Source organism: Belonocnema kinseyi, chromosome 6 (assembly GCF_010883055.1).
Source record: "Belonocnema kinseyi isolate 2016_QV_RU_SX_M_011 chromosome 6, B_treatae_v1, whole genome shotgun sequence".
In the NCBI taxonomy this organism is placed as follows: Eukaryota; Metazoa; Arthropoda; class Insecta; order Hymenoptera; family Cynipidae; genus Belonocnema; species Belonocnema kinseyi.
In genome coordinates, this window is record NC_046662.1 from 86178425 (window position 1) to 86196645 (window position 18221).

Below are 18221 nucleotides of genomic sequence, written 5' to 3' on the forward strand. Positions count from 1 at the left end.
TGCAAAATGATCAAATAAAAAATCCAACTCTAACCAAAAATGCCTTCGACATATTGGGCAGTATAAGCCTGTGACAACATTTCGCCACAGAAATGTTTTTAATAATGATAATAATGTTGGGAATCTATTATCGAAACAAGTAACAGTAATAAAATCCGAAATTGATTATATTAACACAATGGTTATTCTGAAAGAATCAGTGGGCTTTGAAGTATCATCTCTTGATGTTTCTGAATCTCTGATTTTTCTTTGGTATAGAGCAGAGGGAGGTTGACATAGAGCGTGACAGAATGAATGTGACGCTGAAGGAACGTCGCGGCTTATGAGCAAAAACCACGTCGCGTACGTCCTCTCGCGTGGCTCCTCTTCTTTTTCTTCTTCATGGTCCTCCTGGGCTTCTTTCTTTTCTTTTTCAGTGGGTCCTGACCCTGCAACACTTAGCGCATTATAAAGTCATCGCCCGGATCGTTCAAGGAGAATTTGTCTTTGACTCGTTCCCCGCAAATGCCTATCTGGTACTCAATGTGGCACCAGGCTCGCGACACGAATGTCCCCTCTTCGTCTCTTTTTTTCTCTCTCTATCTTTCTCTTAAGCTTTCTGACTTGTTCGTTTATTCACAATTCAACTAGCATTACGTGACACATCGTCCGATCGTGACAACTCCGTGCACACGACCGATAACAAACTCGGTCGCGTTCTGGGAATGTTCTGGGAAAAATGTATTGCACTTACAGTTAAAAATAAAGGGGAGCAATTGTAAGGATCCTGAATTGCATTATTTTAATTTAGAGCTTTAATCTCCATCCAATGAGCTGATTAACTGCAGAGACAAAATAATGATTCAAAGATACCATGTTGACGCATTCCTCTTTATCGATTATGAAGGAGCTTAACTTGTTGCTGTCTACTGATAATTGAATCTAAATAAATATATGCAGACACCTTTAATATCACACATCCTTTCATACTACGATACTTAAAATTAATCGTTGTAAAAGGGGGACTAATAATCAGTTTGCGGCTATAAACTTGACGTTACTCTCACATTAATCTTCGACATATAAATCATTCACATAATGCATGGTCTTGAAAAAAATAGCGGAAACGCGTGGATGCTTAGTTATTCACGGGGAGGGATAATACAATATCAATTTATTGAATGCGGAGTTAGAACTCCCAAGGATATTATTCGTTTTCGACACGGAAAATCTTTACGGCTTCTCGGTCATTGACGGCGATATACTTGCCGTAATCGATAGTTATGCATATAGTGAAGGACTTGATCCAAGGATGAGAAAACAGGCGAGTTGAGAGCGAGGGAAGAGTAAAAGACAGCGAAAGACCTCGAGACCTACCAAGCCGTGGGAGATTAGATTTTACGACTTTGATGACAAGACTACCGATAAAGTTTCTTCTTTTTCGAAATGCTTTTCTCTCTTTCTGTCATTCGCGTGCTGATTATTGAGGCAAGGACAACTGTATATATTTAAAAACAGGGTCTATTTTTAAAAGCAACCAGAACTTCAGGCTCCGTTTTCAAAATCTCTTATAAAAGAAATAATAAAGCAAACTCATTTTGTCACAGGTATCAATAAAAAAGTAATAAAAAATCGTTGAGTAAATAAAAAATGAGGATAGAACCTAACATCGATAGAATGTTAGAAAATACTTTTAAGCTACAGTAGTATGATGAAGCTTTAGAAAATTGTCGATTGAAAACAATTAATTCTTTAAAATATAATAAAGTTTTGAGTTTCGACAAAAATGAGACTGTGGAGAATGAGAATGCAACTGTGTTCATGTTATATTTTGACACTTGAAGTATTCTCAACTTGAGAAAAAATCTTATTTTGAGTGCATAACAAATGTGCTGCAATAAAAATGATCCTGTTTTTCTATGTAACTTGTTATATCTCGTTCGGAAAAACTTGAAGTTCACAGAAAATTGGCAAAATTGCACCAAGTCACATTCACGGAAAGTCACATTACGGCATTTCTTATTCGGAAAAATTTGAAGTCAACAAAAAATGGTCAAAAGTGCGGGAAAGCACGCCTGTGATTAGTCACAGAAATAATGTAGGTCACATCCACCTATTTTTTTCCTTCGTCTTATGAGGGGGGGGGGGGCTTCGCTGTGATGTTCAGTACAATAATTATTTTTATATATTATAATTTAAGTCACACTACTAAGTTTTGTTAATTTTTTGTGCAATTTTAATTTTTCTGGATGAGAAATGCCGCAAGGTGACTTTCCTAGGTTTGGCATGATCTGCACACAGAGTTTCAATTTTAAAAGCTACAAACTAGCGAATTGCTTTGTAATTTTCCACGATTATTTGAAAGATTTAAAAAAAAACAATGGAAATATATTCATTCGGAGAATGTTACAAAATTGTATATGTAATCATAAATCGTTGCAAAAAATTAAAATTTCCAGGTATTGCAATTTATTGTATTTTATTGTAAAAATAAATTTCCATGAGGGAGCTTCATAATATTGAAATGTTGAGAAATATAAGCTCAGGATGAAGATATTACTAAATTCTGAACGAAGGAAGATTTGCTCATGTTATTGCGGTTGAATTGAAAATTCCAACTTTCAATTTGTTTAGTTTAAATCTGAGATATGCTATTATTTTTTTCATTATTGGAAAAAATTGTCCTTGCCCTTAAAGAATAAAAATCGTTTTTGAAACTCTTAAGGAAGTAAAATTTTTTTTCAATAAAGAAATTTTAAGTTTGACATGTGCAACTTTTTGTTTAATGTGTACTTAACTAAATTATAAAATATGTAGGAACTTGCAGAAATGTTGTATTTCTTCTAATTTTCAATATAATGTTCACTAACAATTACTGAACTCAACATTAACTCAAAATTATCCTACTTTTGAATTTATTTTTTTAAGCTTTTGTATTCCAAACCACAACTTTTTTCTTGGCACAAATTATTCTCCCTAAATATGGGCCCATTTACATCAGTGTTATCAATACTACATCTTGATTTCGATACAATAATGAAATATATTCTTAATTTATTTGGAAAAACGTCTTGCAGATGTAGCGATTTCCCTCTAAAGTAAAAGTATTACTTTCGAGAAATGTGATGTGATTTCGCAAACTACGATTCGACCCGCTCGTTGTGGGATAAAAGCGGACTACGGAACTGGTCCGAATTTTAGCAAACAGTCCCACAAAAGCCCAGTTCTTTCGCGATTTTCAGTATCGGGATTTGGGACACACTTTCTATTGAAATTTGTGATTTGTTGAGATTTGCTACGCCTGTTTGGGAAACATTTTGGGGCAGTTCTATTGTATACCCGGAAGACCAGGTGAGTCCTTTAGATCGCAGGCTCATGCTCTCGTCCATTACAAAGCAAAGGTAGTAAATTTCTCGGTTCACCACAAAGTAGAAATGAGTCACATATCCCTCTTATGTAATCATATAAGTACTGGATTGGTCAGTCTGCATCAACCTAGCTTTTTTCATATAACGGAAACGGCACTAAATCAAGTTGTAGTTTTAAAATCTTTTCTACATTTAAAATTCCAGGTGAAAATTCACACAGCACTGTCCCGAGCCAGACTATTTACGTTCCTATTTTTCAGTTCTGGGAAAACTCCAAATTACGTTTTGTTTATTGACTCACTACTAAAACTGTACTGATCAACAACTGGTACCGAACCTGCTGGGTGAACGATAGAAGGCCAGTTGTTAGCCGGGAGGGTTTTTCTTAATCCTGGGGTGCCTCTACAATTTTCACCTGGTACTTTTGACCTGTCGGAGACTTGTTCTTTGATAAATAGCAATAAAATAACCTGCATAAACTTTCACAGAACTGTTATAACATTAAATTACTACTTCCATTCATTAGACTTGCCCTGCAATTGAAACTCAAAGTTAATGTTGGTTTGAATTGATCCGTCGGTGTCTGTCTCGTGGTCGCGATGGTTCTCACTCGTAACCTTTTTGCATATTACGAAAGAAGCTGTGCTCGCGTGCTGCTTTATCGTAGTTCAGAAGGCGGTCAGCTGAGAGTCATCGAACGTCAGCAGCCGTGTTTTTCATGATGGAGCCGGGACCTATTCAAGTGTTGGCAGTTTTTCACGCGACGGGCGACAATCCCCACTAAATCCCCTTTAGATGAGTCCCCACGTGCCTAAGGGTGTCAGACCGGAATCTTTAGACCGCATTCAACGTGCTGATCTCGCGCGGTGACCAAGCACAGTATTTTTCGGCTTCTAGTCTTCATTTAGCTAGTCAGTCAGTCATTCAGCTGTCACATCAAGTGTTGTCCGCTCGGTTGATTAACCTTTAAGCTCTTCTCTATTGTCCTATTTTGTCCAGGTCCGATTTTGACAGAAATTTTCGCGAGTGACACTGCTTCGAAAAGCTATAGATACTATGTAAACTCCCGATAATTATCCTCCAAGGGATATATCACAGATCATATATGTTTTTATAATCTCCGACCAAAGCGGCTGATTTTTCAGGTGTGTCGAGCTAGAGTGGACACGAGCAATATTTTTTTTTATTGATTCACAATCTGCGCATTATGTTTCGAGATAGAGAGTCAGTAACTACACTTAATAATCTCCAGAAGCGCGGTGCAAGCTACAAGAGGTTATAGTTATTTTCTTGTATTGAAAAGGAAAGTGTGTCAAATTTCAACAATGTAGTTGAATTTAGCATTCTCTGTGATGTGAAGGAGGAGTTTTTTCTAGAAAAGATCTACAATTATATCCAAAGTTGACTGGAAATAGTTTACTTAATTAATTATGGTCGACTAGATTCGTCTTCTCTCGCAATAATTTAAGCGACTGTAGTTGGACTGGGATGACGCATAAACGCCGGGGAGACTCGCAGTTATGACTGTAATTATTTGGTAAGTTTGAGGAATCAGATGGAGTTCTCACGTCCTTTATAATTTTTGAAAAATTTAAGTCACATGAGGAGAGTATCTAAGCTTAAAATCAGACAACTCCAAGAAGATGACATTTACTTGATCTTGTATGGACATTGCTTGCTAAACGTCGTTTTTTAATCACCACTACAACATACGTTGAAGTTGTTTCAGGAATTTCTTGACGTAAATTGCAAAACTTGTATTTTTGGGAGAAAATAATCATTTATCTTTAGCTTAAATGAAAATGAATCATCGATTACATTTCTATCAAAATAAATAGACCTTTCTCCCAAATGAATCTTGTAAACTCGGTATATGTTGAACATACCGGAAATACTGGATTTAGCACGGTAAACCGAGACAAACTTCTAGCATCAACATTGAAAATTTTTATTAACAACGAAAACGTCCAGCAGTCATTTAATCACAAATTAATGTTGTAACTTGTAACTTGTAACTTCAAGGTAATTACTTTCGAATCACATGTTGCCACATGTTGAAGCTAAAATAAGTTTACTGGTAAATTATTACAAAATATAGGAAATTTATGTACTGATTCTTGTTTTACTTCTAATCTTCTTTTATCCGGTTTCCATTCGCACATAATGTTAATTTATCGAAAATGAATATGAGAAAAAGATTTAAATTGGTACGTTACTTTTAAGGCAATTTAAATATGTTTTGCAATGCATTTACACAAGTACCGAGTTTAACAAGACACAAAAGATTTATTTTAAAGAATCAAAATTATTTAAAAACTTGCCTTACGTTTCCAGGTTAATTTTATATCTACCACAATTTCAAGAACTCTCAGCTACTTGCGAATACGAATTGACACCGAGATGGATGCAATTAAAAAATGATTAAATGATAAGCTGAGTAACTAGTAATTTTTGTTTATGTAGAAGGGAAATATGAAACTTAATTTTTCTGTTTTATTGCTTCAGAATTGCAATAAAAGCGAGAAAGCAATCCCGCCGAGATCCCTGGTCACTGAGCAGCACTATGCCATTGCACTCTGGTAGCACTGGTACCAGAGTGCCATTGCCGCTGCTACGTTTCGTTGGCGCAATTAAATCTCGAAACCTGAGTCGACATGCTCTTGCTGCGCATTATGATTTGATGCATGTCGCACAGTGAGTACGATGATAAATGTGTTAGGCACATTTGTCGTGCGAACTGTGTTACAAATTGCCCAAGTCTACTTGATCACAGGTGAAAAATGTAGTAACCTAGTACTGACAAAACCATTATTGATATAACTATATTTTTTATTGTACGTACCCAGTACTTGGACGCCTGCGTTTCATTATGCCAGATGTTGGTCAGTACTATAGCCCAGTCCAGAATACAATTATCATTAGCTGTTGTTTTTAGCAGTGTGCCAGTAGTAAAATACATGTTTTTTCTATATTTACCTTCCGTCTAAAAAGGAAGTTAATTTAAAAAGATTGTTATTAAATGTTAGTTTGTGATGTCACGCACTATGTAACACAAGATGCATGAATATTGCGCAATACTCTACAGCGGCTAACCTAACCGCATAGAGATTGTTTGCAACTGGGTTATTATTTACCATCCGCAATGTGTCACCGTAATATTGATTTCTAAGGTACTTCAGACGATAATTGGATCTGGCAATATCTTGAATAAACCAGCAAGAACAATTGGCATTGTTCTGAACTTTTCTTTTTCTAGTTCCTCAAGTCGATCTGTATCCTATAAATTGATTTACCTCTTAATATCTTATTACTATCCAATTGGATGCTAAAATAGTAATTAAACTTTTTTTCAAATCGGAGATTTAGTCTCAAGTATTTTTCGATTAAACTTCCTACGTGATCACTTGCTTAAGACCCAAACCCAAATAAAATGAAAATGAAATACGAGTTGGATTATTTCACTAACCACTCAGGTCAAGTTTCGTTCTTCCTCTTCCATTCCATCGTCTTCCTCTCCTCCTTCTTTCTCATCGTCTCTTTGGCACGTGCCGAACAGGTTCACCTGGCGAAGATACCGGATATCTTTTCTGTGCGCGAGATCTCGATACCTATCTGTCTGCTGCTCTCTCCTTCTCTCTTTTTCGTAACCGGGAAAAGAGACTGCGGATTCACGGTGATTTCGACGCCTGACGACGCTTCATCAGCGCTTGCAAGAATATTATTAGATTCCGAACATTCCGTTAGGATTGCGAATCAGAATTCCCACATCTTAATTGGTAGATTCTAATTTGTCCCTGCCCTTAATTACTGTGTTTTTTATGCTCGCATCGAGCCACCGTCATCACATAGCTTTGTCTTGCATTAATTATGAAAATTTATTTGTCATACATGTTATTACTCTTGTTCAATTCTTCCGAATCCTTGATCTGTTCAAGACTAATAGGATTTTTTATTTTCTGTTTCAGGTTACCACAGCTTGCCGTCTTAGCGAAGATTTTGTGCCTCCTGATGGTGAGTGAGTTTCTAGTTTGTAATAAAATTTGGGTATGATACCGACATCAATAGCGAATTCCCCTCCCCAAAAGTGAGACGCATGTTCTTTTTTCGCATGAAAAAATTAAGTGCAACAAGAAATTTGCAAGTTATATGTTTCCTGAATTTCAGTCAGTTAGACCTAAGGAAAGAATCAAATATGAAAGATTCTTGAGAGAGAAGAGAAACAGAAAAAAGATTCTTCTTCTTTCTATACTCAACCACTGTGACTCAGTATGAGAGCTGCCATATTAAATTTGTTATCGTCATCGTGAGCCATGGGAAATATATGATATATTTTCGAAAAAGTTAAACAAGAAAATCTATTCATAGATATCAGGTATGGATAATATTGTTTATCAATTTCTGCGTCTCACTATTAGTGCCACGCGCGTCTGAGTAGCTCAGTGCTGAGGGTTATACTCTCTAAATTTGAATCAGAGATTCAAATACCGGTGTGGAAATAGCCCGGGTTAGCCCTAGTGCAATAAGGTTTCTGGTAGGGGACTCGCTGGGCTATGTTTGTTTTTTAAGAGCCTAGCCGTGCGCTGATCGGGAACTCGCTAGGCTGACTGGGTTCTGATCGGGCAAATCTTATGATCGAATGCTCAGACGGTAGCTGGCCGGGCGCTAATTGGCAATAATAACATTGTTAAATTTTGTTTATAACTTATTACTTTTTCTGATTTCATTAAGTAATGGATGTGTATACAAATCTCGAATCGTGATAAATGTATCGTAAACATTTTCAAATAGAGATTATAATAAAACTATAAATTAATGACGGCAAAAAACATGCAGATATTAAATTTATAATTATTTGAACTTTTGTAAACGATTAATAATAAATTTTAAATAATATAATACCTAATATACAATATAAAAAGCAGATGACAAAAGCCTCGAAACAACGAGTTTTTTTGGCGTGATTTTAAAATTAACTTATGCAAATTTCAAAATTTCTGAAAAATATATGATTTAAATTTTTTTACGAGAAAAATTATAAGTTCCATCTTTATGGAAAATTGCAGATGTTCAAAAATTTACATTTTGTATCAATCTTAAACGTTGTAAAATAGTATAAAACACCTAAAACCCAAACCTTATACGAAAGTTAAAAAATGTTATTATTAAGAAATTGTCAACATTCACGATCAAATTTCGGAGTTCCGTCGTTAAAAATTTTTAATGTTGATAAAAAATTAAATTTCCTGTCATTCTAAAAAGTTGTCAAGTAGTCTACAACCGGAAAAAACAAAATATCCCCCGAAGAAAAATAAAAGTATTTCATTGATATTCCTGTTGAAAGTTCGCGTATTTTATATTTACATAACGTCGCATAATAATAAATAATTAGAAAAGAGAACATAAAATTTGGTACTTTAACTTTTCTGAACTGTAGCTTATGAGGATGGCCTTTTCAACGAGTTTCAACTTGTCGGTTGAGCGCAGTGGTTAGCACTCCCGACTGCTAAGCGTTAGATTTAGGTATAGCTATGTAGGCTCGATACCCCGTAGCGTTAGCAATTTTATTTGTAATATAATGTTTAAAAATGTAATAGATGTATTTACTTTAAACAGGACTATTAATATTTAAAGTGAAAATACTCGCATAATATTTATTTTTAAAATACTTGTTTTGTCTCTCAACGACTACATGAAAATAGTTAATTTTGTCTGTGTGCTGGGCGTGTGGAATTTCATTTATTAATATCCTCCAATTCTGCAGTAAAAAAGAATCAAATTGATTCTCTAATTCAGTGACAGATGCTCTTCATCCAATTGAAACCCGAATTATTTAAATCCAGTAAAGCACCAATTAACCCTTAAACGGCCAAAACGCCACAACCGGGACACTGCTTTTCAACGGCCAATAACTAAGACTATTCGACACTAGAGAAAATTGAGACACATATATTTTTATTGCTTAAGATCTCCTCTTTCCGACGGTGCCAATGAAATTCCTCAAAAAATTTATTTATTATCCCAAAATGCAGTTTAAACAAAAAAAAAAAAAAACGTGACTTTTCGTGCCTATTTTTTTTTGTGAACCATTTTCCAAAGCTTTTCGAGTCTGTAATTAACCTGGAATCTCACTTAGGGGTGGAATAATTGTCTAAACTTTGAGAATCCATGGTTCAAAGATCGATTTTTCGTTTTAGTATTTTCAAAATGGCGTCTTAATGGCAAAATTTTTGTGAAAACATTCATGAAATTTTTTTACAATAAACGATGCGTTTTTCGGAAAAATCATCAGAAATAAAAAGTTCTTGTAATCAGCCAAGGAATACGCCTGAATTTTTTCGAAGCGTTTTGAGCAAAATTTTGGATTTTGCATATGAACAATTTTTGCAAAATTCAAAATTTTGCTCAAAACGCTCCGGAAAAATTCAGGCGTATTTCTCGGCTGATTACAAGAACTTTTTATTCCTGATGTTTTTCCGAAAAGCGCAACATTTATTGTAAAAAAATTCATGAATGTTTTCACAAAAATTTTGCCATTAAGACGCCATTTTGAAAATACTAAAACGAAAAATCGATCTTTGAACCATGGATTCTCAAAGTTTAGACATTTATTCCACCCCTAAGTGAGATTCCAGGTTAATTACAGACTCGAAAAGCTTTGGAAAATGGTTCACAAAAAAAAATAGGCACGAAAAGTCACGTTTTTTTTGTTTAAACTGCATTTTGGGATAAAAAATAATTTTTTGAGGAATTTCATTGGCACCGTCGGAAAGAGGAGATCTTAAGCAATAAAAATATATGTGTCTCAATTTTCTCTAGTGTCGAATAGTCTTAGTTATTGGCCGTTGAAAAGCAGTGTCCCGGTTGTGGCTTTTTGGCCGTTTAAGGGTTAATCCCATCCGGGCCACGATCGGGCTCCCCGGCCATGCTCCATGGCCGGACGTTGGCCAGCGCATTCTGACGATGCTGGCCGGATTCTGATCAGAAACCCCGGCCACAGCCAGACTTAAAGCCGGGCTCTCCATCCGTAGAATGGCCAGCCCCCGATCATTTTCCCTGTAATTCATTTTTAATCAAAGACAAATAAATGTTTTGTAAAGACGTTACTGATTAAATCATTTTAATTTCTTTTCGCTGCGGCTCGATGCGGACTCTGTAGTTTCATACCTTGAGGGAGGTTGACTGGGTCAGCTCGCAGATATCGATATTACGAAGTGTCAAGCCATCAAAGATCGCGTGCTGGTAGATGTACCAAGATCCACTAAGTCGCACGTTTGCATTAGCGGCTTCTTATCTGCCATAGATTAATGATTCCTGCTTCCACACCTACGTGTTTCGACTCTGCAAGTTATCTTTTTCGTTCTCACTTGCTTATTTTAATATACGTCTTTTATTTTGAAATTACATTCCTTGATATCTTACATTTTGAAATAAAAAATGTTAACCAATATTATTGTATGCCCGAGTAAAATAAGTTTCCACATTTTTATGTTCACTCTAATACATATATTTTGGTAAAATTATGAGAAATGGTAAGAAACATGAAAAACTAGGTGAATAGCCTATTTTTGGTCAGAATAATTAAAAAAAGTTAAAACAAATTAGGATTTCTGCCCAAACCAAATCTCCAGTACTTTTATTTTGCATAAAATATTTATGCGGACTTTCTAATTGAAATAATAAAAACTGGTGCTCAGTCACACTTGCATATATTAACGCAAAATATTGGTGAAACCCCTAAGAGAATTATTTTGTAGAGCTTAAAAGTTGACTTAAAATAGTAGCGAGTTTTCTTGAAAAAAGTGCTGTAAAAATTAATTGCTTTATTAACCTATGGGATACTTAATTGAACTACTTTAAACATTTTAAAATATTTTGAAAAGTTTTTAATAACAAATTTATATACAAAATAATATTTCTCCATGCCTGCATTCATACGAAAACCCTCAAAATATTTCTTATAACCGATGAGTGTCAATTATTTTTGTATAATATCCTAGGCGTTTAAGATATGTTTTACGAAATTGTTTAAAAAATTGTAGGTCGTAGGACATGAGAGCAAGCGTGATAAAGATTATTTAAAATTTTCACCTTATTTTTAATTAACAATATGTCTTTAAAAAGTTCTTCATTGGCAGGAGCTTGGCACGATAATAAAAACTGAATATAAAAATATAGGCAAAATGGTCCTTATCCAGTTCTCCATCTCATAAATTCTAAAATGGCTTATTTTTTGTAGAAAATCACGAAAATATAGTAGATTTATTTTTTTGGACTTGTTGAATATGTGCGATATATGCACTTTTTGATATGCCACAATTTTGAAACATTTCCGCATTCGAATTTGAGAATATATGAAAATATGTAAATGAAAACTGGATAATGACCAAAAATAAAATTATTTCCATACTACATGATGGAAATATTATTAAAAATTATATAAACATGTGGCCATAATTTACAATGTTTCATTGAGGTGAAAACATGTTTTTAAATTTGCTGTGTGTTTGGAAAGGAAAAATCGAAGAATCATTATCCAATTGTCATTTGCACGATTTAAAAAATAATTTTCTTCCATGATTGCATTTCTAAATTTCAAGTGTACCATTTGTAATTTTTTTTATCTTATCGGGTAATTCCCAAACATTACAGAGTGATCGTTCAAGTATTACGTCGAAAATTTGATATTAAAATTAGAATTGATGACAAATAGAATCGTAGGAAGTGGTTTGACAGTTTGACTTTAAATAGTGCATGCAAACAAGGATAAGATGAGCAGACGTCTCGGAAAAGAGCCGAAGAATGTCTCGCGATATGTGAATCGACCGTAAAAGTTGGGATATGCTTCTTACCCGGATAAATTGGGCAGCCTCAGCGTTCCCATGCTTCGACGTTCTTAACGACGTCGTTTTCGGTCGTCGAACCGAACAAACCAAACTTTAGGAACCCTCTGAACCGATCCTTTTCCAGTCACCTGAAATCTTCAATATACTGGTTTAGTATCAATTCATGCGTAAAATCTAAATTCATACATATTAATATCACTGCATGAATCGTATGAGCAAAAGTGGTTTCGGTTGATGTAACACTGTCCAAAGTCTTATACTGATATAAAGCTAATAAAAATCTATATAAAATTGAAATAAAAAATTATTTTTCTTCTAATCAGAATATTTTTGTGACTTTTTCAGGTGGTGATGTGCGGGGCGGTTCCGGCAATGGTGCGCTCCGTGAGTCTCTACTCGACTTGCAGCAGCGGCAATGTTACCGTAATCGGTCGCATGGTCAAAGCCACAGAGCTTGATGATCAAAACGCACCTTATCGTAAGTAAATTATCAATACATTCTCTAATTTCTTATCAAATCATTTCTTTCTATTAGTAAATTAAGAAATCCTATTTCTTCTTAATGCCGAAACAATTTGTTAATTTATTTAAATGCATGAAAACATTAAGGAACTGAACACAAACTTAGAGTGATCACTTTACCAGATAAGGAAAAGTGGACGTTTCACCAGCTTTATGAATATTGTAATCAGCCTCTGTGGTTTTAGTACTTTTCCGAGAAAGCTCGCGATCAATCGACAGACTCGAGTACGGAGTGGACATTAAATATCGGATACTTAAAAAATTTAGATATCTTACAGCAATTCTTCGGTAGTAAAAATCGTGGTTCACGCAGCCTCTATCGATTAAGAGTTTTTTAAACGAAGTTTGACAAGTTACTGATAACTCAAGATTGGACGAGTTCATAAAAATTCCATTTTTAGCACAATAATTTACGCTATCTTTTAAATGATATACTTTGTCCGAAAAATATAAACAGATTAGTTAATATGTTAAAAAACTCAAAGAAGACGTTTCTTTATATAGTTTAGCTCGATGCAATTGTTTTTGGCTAGACTCTTTTTATCATCTTATTGGCTCTCTGTATTGCGGATTTTCTCAGTCGAGATGAGAGTTCAGTTCAGTCTCTTTCCGTATTTATTGGCACCGTTTTGGAGTCAAACCATAACGGGTAAATGATCACTTTTGTGCCAATAGTCTCAAAATACGTACCTTGCAAAATCCAGATTGATACCATATAATACTGGAAGAGATACTCATACGTTTTACGACACTATTATTATTACACCATTAAGCCATTTCCCTTTCGGAGTAGGCGTGACTCACTCAGTAGGGGAAAGGAGTAGTGTGTGGAAGGGATAGAGAATTTACAGATTGATCCAGAATTCTCGTGCTATTTAAGTAAATAACACGTTCGTTTCGCAACACTGCTTCGACCCAGGTTGCTGATTAATCTCTCTAGCAATCACCCCAAGCTAAGAACCTTACGAAGTCGTTATGTAAGGTTCCCCACTTGGGTCCATTAATAGCCAAGGTTTTTTGTTTTAGGCGTCATTCACTCTACTGACACTCTTTTTATTAACTATTTGCTGCCATACTTTCCTGTCCTGGCATACATCTCTAGCTTCTTTTATGTCCATGCATTTTTTCATGCAAGCTCTCGTTTTTCTGTGACTTCTTATGTCTCTTCTAACTAGGGTCTCATTCACACACTAACCATTCTTTCCGCAGTCTACCTCTGGGCACGCTGCCATTTACTTTACCTTGATACACTTGTTTCGTTAGTCGTTCATTTCCTGACCTTCAGTTCATGACCTTCCTGGCATAAACCCATTTTGGACTTCCCAAATCTTTGCTTCTGTTATTTTCATTATTACCCTATGAATAAGTATTTTTGAATATATTTCACTTACGGTGCTTAATAAGCTAATCCCTCTGTAATCATAGCACTCGCTTTTATCTCCCTTTCTCTTGTATATTGGTTCGATAATTGCTTCGTTCCAATCGTCTGGGACGTCTCCCATCTCGAAACATAAATTTATCAAGTCGCACAGTCTATGTGGTATGTACGCGCCACCGTGTTTAAGCATTTCAGCGTTAATACCGTCTACCCCGGCAGCCTTACCGTTTTTCAAGTTCTTAATTATATCCCTAACCTCAGTGACACAGACTTTTTCAATTGAGTTTTCCATCGCATCGTGTTCAACATCGCTGTTGTGGTGTCCTATAGCTTCATCTCTGAATTTTCTCCTAAAATAATCTCTGAAAGCCTCTAGTATTCCGTCTGCATCATATACCATTCCCCCCTACTATTTCTCATATTGAAAATTTCTGTACTTTTGTTTCCTGTCATTTTTTTATAAAGTAGTTCCCTGCTTCCTTCAAAGTCGTTTTTATTTTTATCTCTTCTTCTGCTCTAATTGTATCTTTACTTTCTTTAACTAATCGCTAAGACCTGCGATGTTCAAAGTTCTCTTTACACATAATATAAATTTGGACTCTTTAAGCAGCATAAATTCCGATGGAGTTGGAGTTTGCTGAAATACTAAAAGTACTAAAATCATTTGTCATCGAAGCAGGTATAACGAAGGTTCTTTTTGATTTTAAAATGCGCAAAAGATAAAAGATTTGATCAGACGACGAGTAGCCCTTGTTGACTATACTTTCACAAATCGCCAAAGGGCATCCAACTATCCACACATATATTTCATGGACCTTTAATATCCACAGGAGGTCTTATGTCCGGGCAAAGACCACCGGTGCAGAGTACGCTCACTGAATGTTTTACAGATTTATAAAGAAGCATACTGATAGAAAAAATAAAAGCAATACATTTCAAGATGCAGAACCTCCCCTTGACTTGCTCAATGAAAACTAAAATATAGATTCAGTTAGATAATGACTTTAATTTCATTTATAATTAGAAGAAAGCCGAGTATAAATAAAGATGCTTCTGTACCAAGTTATGAATATTGGTACATTTTTCAACTAAAGATTTTCAAGTTTTATCGGGAGTTATTGAAGTTTCTTTGCAGGGAATAACAATTGACTAAAGACCATATCATTTTTATCTACTTATCTAATGACCATATGTGATATATAAAAGCCTATAACATAGAGATAGGAACTTTAAAACAGGCGCTGTCGGGCACAGCTGACGCCTATTTGAAACTGAACAGATGATTGCAATAGACAGATAGTTAGAGGAAACAAGGTCATAAAGAAAGTTGAATGCATCATCCTAGGTGAAAATTTACTACTGGATCTGTATTGTGCTGTATCTACCGTAGTAATGATAACATGATAACTATATTCTCTACTGGCACACTACTGGCCAACAACAGGCGCGCAACTACAATTTTCGCCTGGGATTATACAATTTATATTCAAAACAAAATTTAAAATCATCTGAAAATATGGTTCGAGGTGCTCATATCATGCAAAAGCATAATTAAAAGTTAATTAATAAAAGATTGCACTTTTAACAGGTAAAAATGATAGATATTGTGCCTTAAAACGGGTAGAGTAAACGTGCAGGAAAAGGGATATGAGCTTAATCTTAAACAAGCCTTTACCCGTGAGCGGTGCTTACCAATTAATTGCGCTGCTTCTACTAATTAATTGAATCTACCGCGCGATGGGACGCCGATTGCGCTGCAACTTTGCCCGAGAGGAGCTATTTGTTCCTTCACATCGTTCACGCTCTCGTTTCTCTTTATTTCTCTCTTCCTCACACATCTTTTTTTTCTCTCTCCTTCTTCAACATCTGAATCTGCATGTAACTTGCGATTGAGATCGATGGATAGCATGATTTGTAATCTCAGTTAGTCAGTGCCTAGCGGCACTTCAAGATCAAAGTGGAATTTACTTGCTACCTTAGGATCTTGAAAATGTAATATTTGTTGCCTCTTCGTGAAGAATTTTGCTGATAACTAATTGATGGAATAATCGACATGTATTCTTCAAGCTTTTAGATCAATGACCCTAGTTTCATGAAGTAATAATTATTACAATTACATTGATATTCTAAACTCGTCATCATCTTTCGCTGCCGAGTGGAAGTGACAAAAGTGACAAAGTGGAAGACTACACCAGGCTATCTCGCTTCGAAGCTAATCGACGCAAAGCAATCCACTAGCCATTCAAATCATAGAGATAACGGTTCTGATTTGAATACCAATTATACAGCGGATGCCCATAGCATCCTTGAATGTTGTCAAGACTTAATTAATTTAAACAGTCGATTAATTAAAACGGCACCCAAGTGTCTACGCCAACATGAAAACCATTTTAATGGAAGAAAGCTCCAATTAGATAAGGTACGATAAGCTTAATGAATATACAAAGATTAAAGAAAGTATGTTTTTATTGTAATCATAAATTCTTTCTTGCCCATTACTGTTTTATAGTCGTAAGGGCTGTCGACATTACAAATTAAATTTTATCGATTGAATACTACACAATAAGGTTAATGTCCTAAACTTTCAAGAATTGACTGTTTGAAATTCATTTCATCTAAAGCTTATTACAACAAATAGAGGATGACTGTATTCAAAACTAGGTATAATCGTATATCTTCCCTTTGTGCATTTTCAACTGAAGATTCGCCCTAGTTACTATTATAGAGTTTTCCTGCTTTCTGACTTGAAATCACATTAAGACAAAACAATACACACCAAGACCTATTCTTGACGGTTAAGGTACTTGAAGGAAATATCGTTCAGAATATATCCTGTTGTTTTCAACTAGCTCGAAGCTAGACGTAGAGTGAACTGGTAAGCAGAAAAGCTGCTAATAGCATTGATACCGGTGCTTTATTTTGCTCCATTAACCTCAGAAAACATTAACTTTCCCAACGGAAATTGATATCGATGAGAGACAGAAATGTGAAGAGGAAGTAGGCCAAAACATCTGTTAAATTCTTTGGTTTTATTTAACTAAATATGTAACCTTCACAGTAAAAAGAAGGATCAATTTTGTTGCAGAGTATTTTGCTCCAACGATCATTTCACATTCGAGATCATAATGATCTGACCATTCGGATCAGACTAAACAAAATTGCGACAATTATCGGCGCTGGTGTCATAACGACATAACCTAAAAATGGTATCTAACTGCACGAAAGTGACAACTACACTTAATAAGTGATATTTTCTAATATCAGATTTCGTTATTTTTAACTTTACAAGTACACTGCACGATGAGAAACCATACAAAGCTTGCATATAAGTTAAAGTACTCTAAGAATGTCAGCCATCTTGGTTTGACATCATATATGATCCCGAATCAGATCATTATGATCTCAAAATTCGATCATTCACTCCGGCCGATCAAAATGCTCTTGAATTCACTATCATTTTTGTTGCATATCAAAATGATATTGATTTTGATATTATTTTGAACACTTTTTTTTACTGCATTCATGGCCAAAATCTTGTGTAATTTGGATTGTCTCTAATGGAAATGTAGTTTCACATAAAAATCCAATGAATTACGATCAAGTGCAGCAATAAAAAAATTGTCAATTTTTTAAAAATTTGCTGTTGGAAAAACATTTCGTCGGATCAAACAGCATTGTTGTTCGTTCAATCATAGTGTAAATCATACACTGAGAAAAATCTTCCGTCAACAAAATATTGCTGCAAACCAAAATTTCGTTGCACAAATAAAAAAATGTCGCATAAATACCAACCAAATTATTTTTCTGTTTCAACCAAGAATTATTCTCATTATATGTGGACAACAAAATATGTTTTGTTGAGACCTAATAAACTTCTGTGCTTTGTAAAATTCGACTGATTTAACCAAGTATAAATAACTCGATGTAAGTACTACATACTAGCAGTATTAAAAAATTTATTAATGGAGATGGGTAAAATGGCTTGGACTTGAATTTCACAACTTTTTGGCAATGATCCCTCAAAGTAAATAATCTGAAACCACAAAACCATCCTAAAGTTAATTGCATTTTTTATATCACAAGTATTATAAAGAGACGACTACACGAGTAATGGCTACTGCTTCCTGTTCT

General features: G+C 35.0%; 1 protein-coding gene across 2 annotated transcripts in view; it reads left to right on the forward strand.

Annotated features, from left to right (window-relative positions):
* LOC117174814 overlaps window positions 1-18221 on the forward strand; it is a 70523-nt gene that overhangs the window by 43206 nt on the left and 9096 nt on the right. Inside the window, exons 1-3 of one of the 2 annotated variants that reach the window (XM_033364195.1) lie at window positions 4801-4884; window positions 7313-7358; window positions 12536-12668. In XM_033364195.1, the coding sequence (XP_033220086.1) occupies window positions 4868-4884; window positions 7313-7358; window positions 12536-12668 (196 nt within the window). In that variant the 5' untranslated portion in view covers window positions 4801-4867. Of the gene's footprint in view, window positions 1-4800; window positions 4885-7312; window positions 7359-12535; window positions 12669-18221 lie in introns of those variants that run through there. The other variant, XM_033364194.1, reaches the window with a different exon arrangement.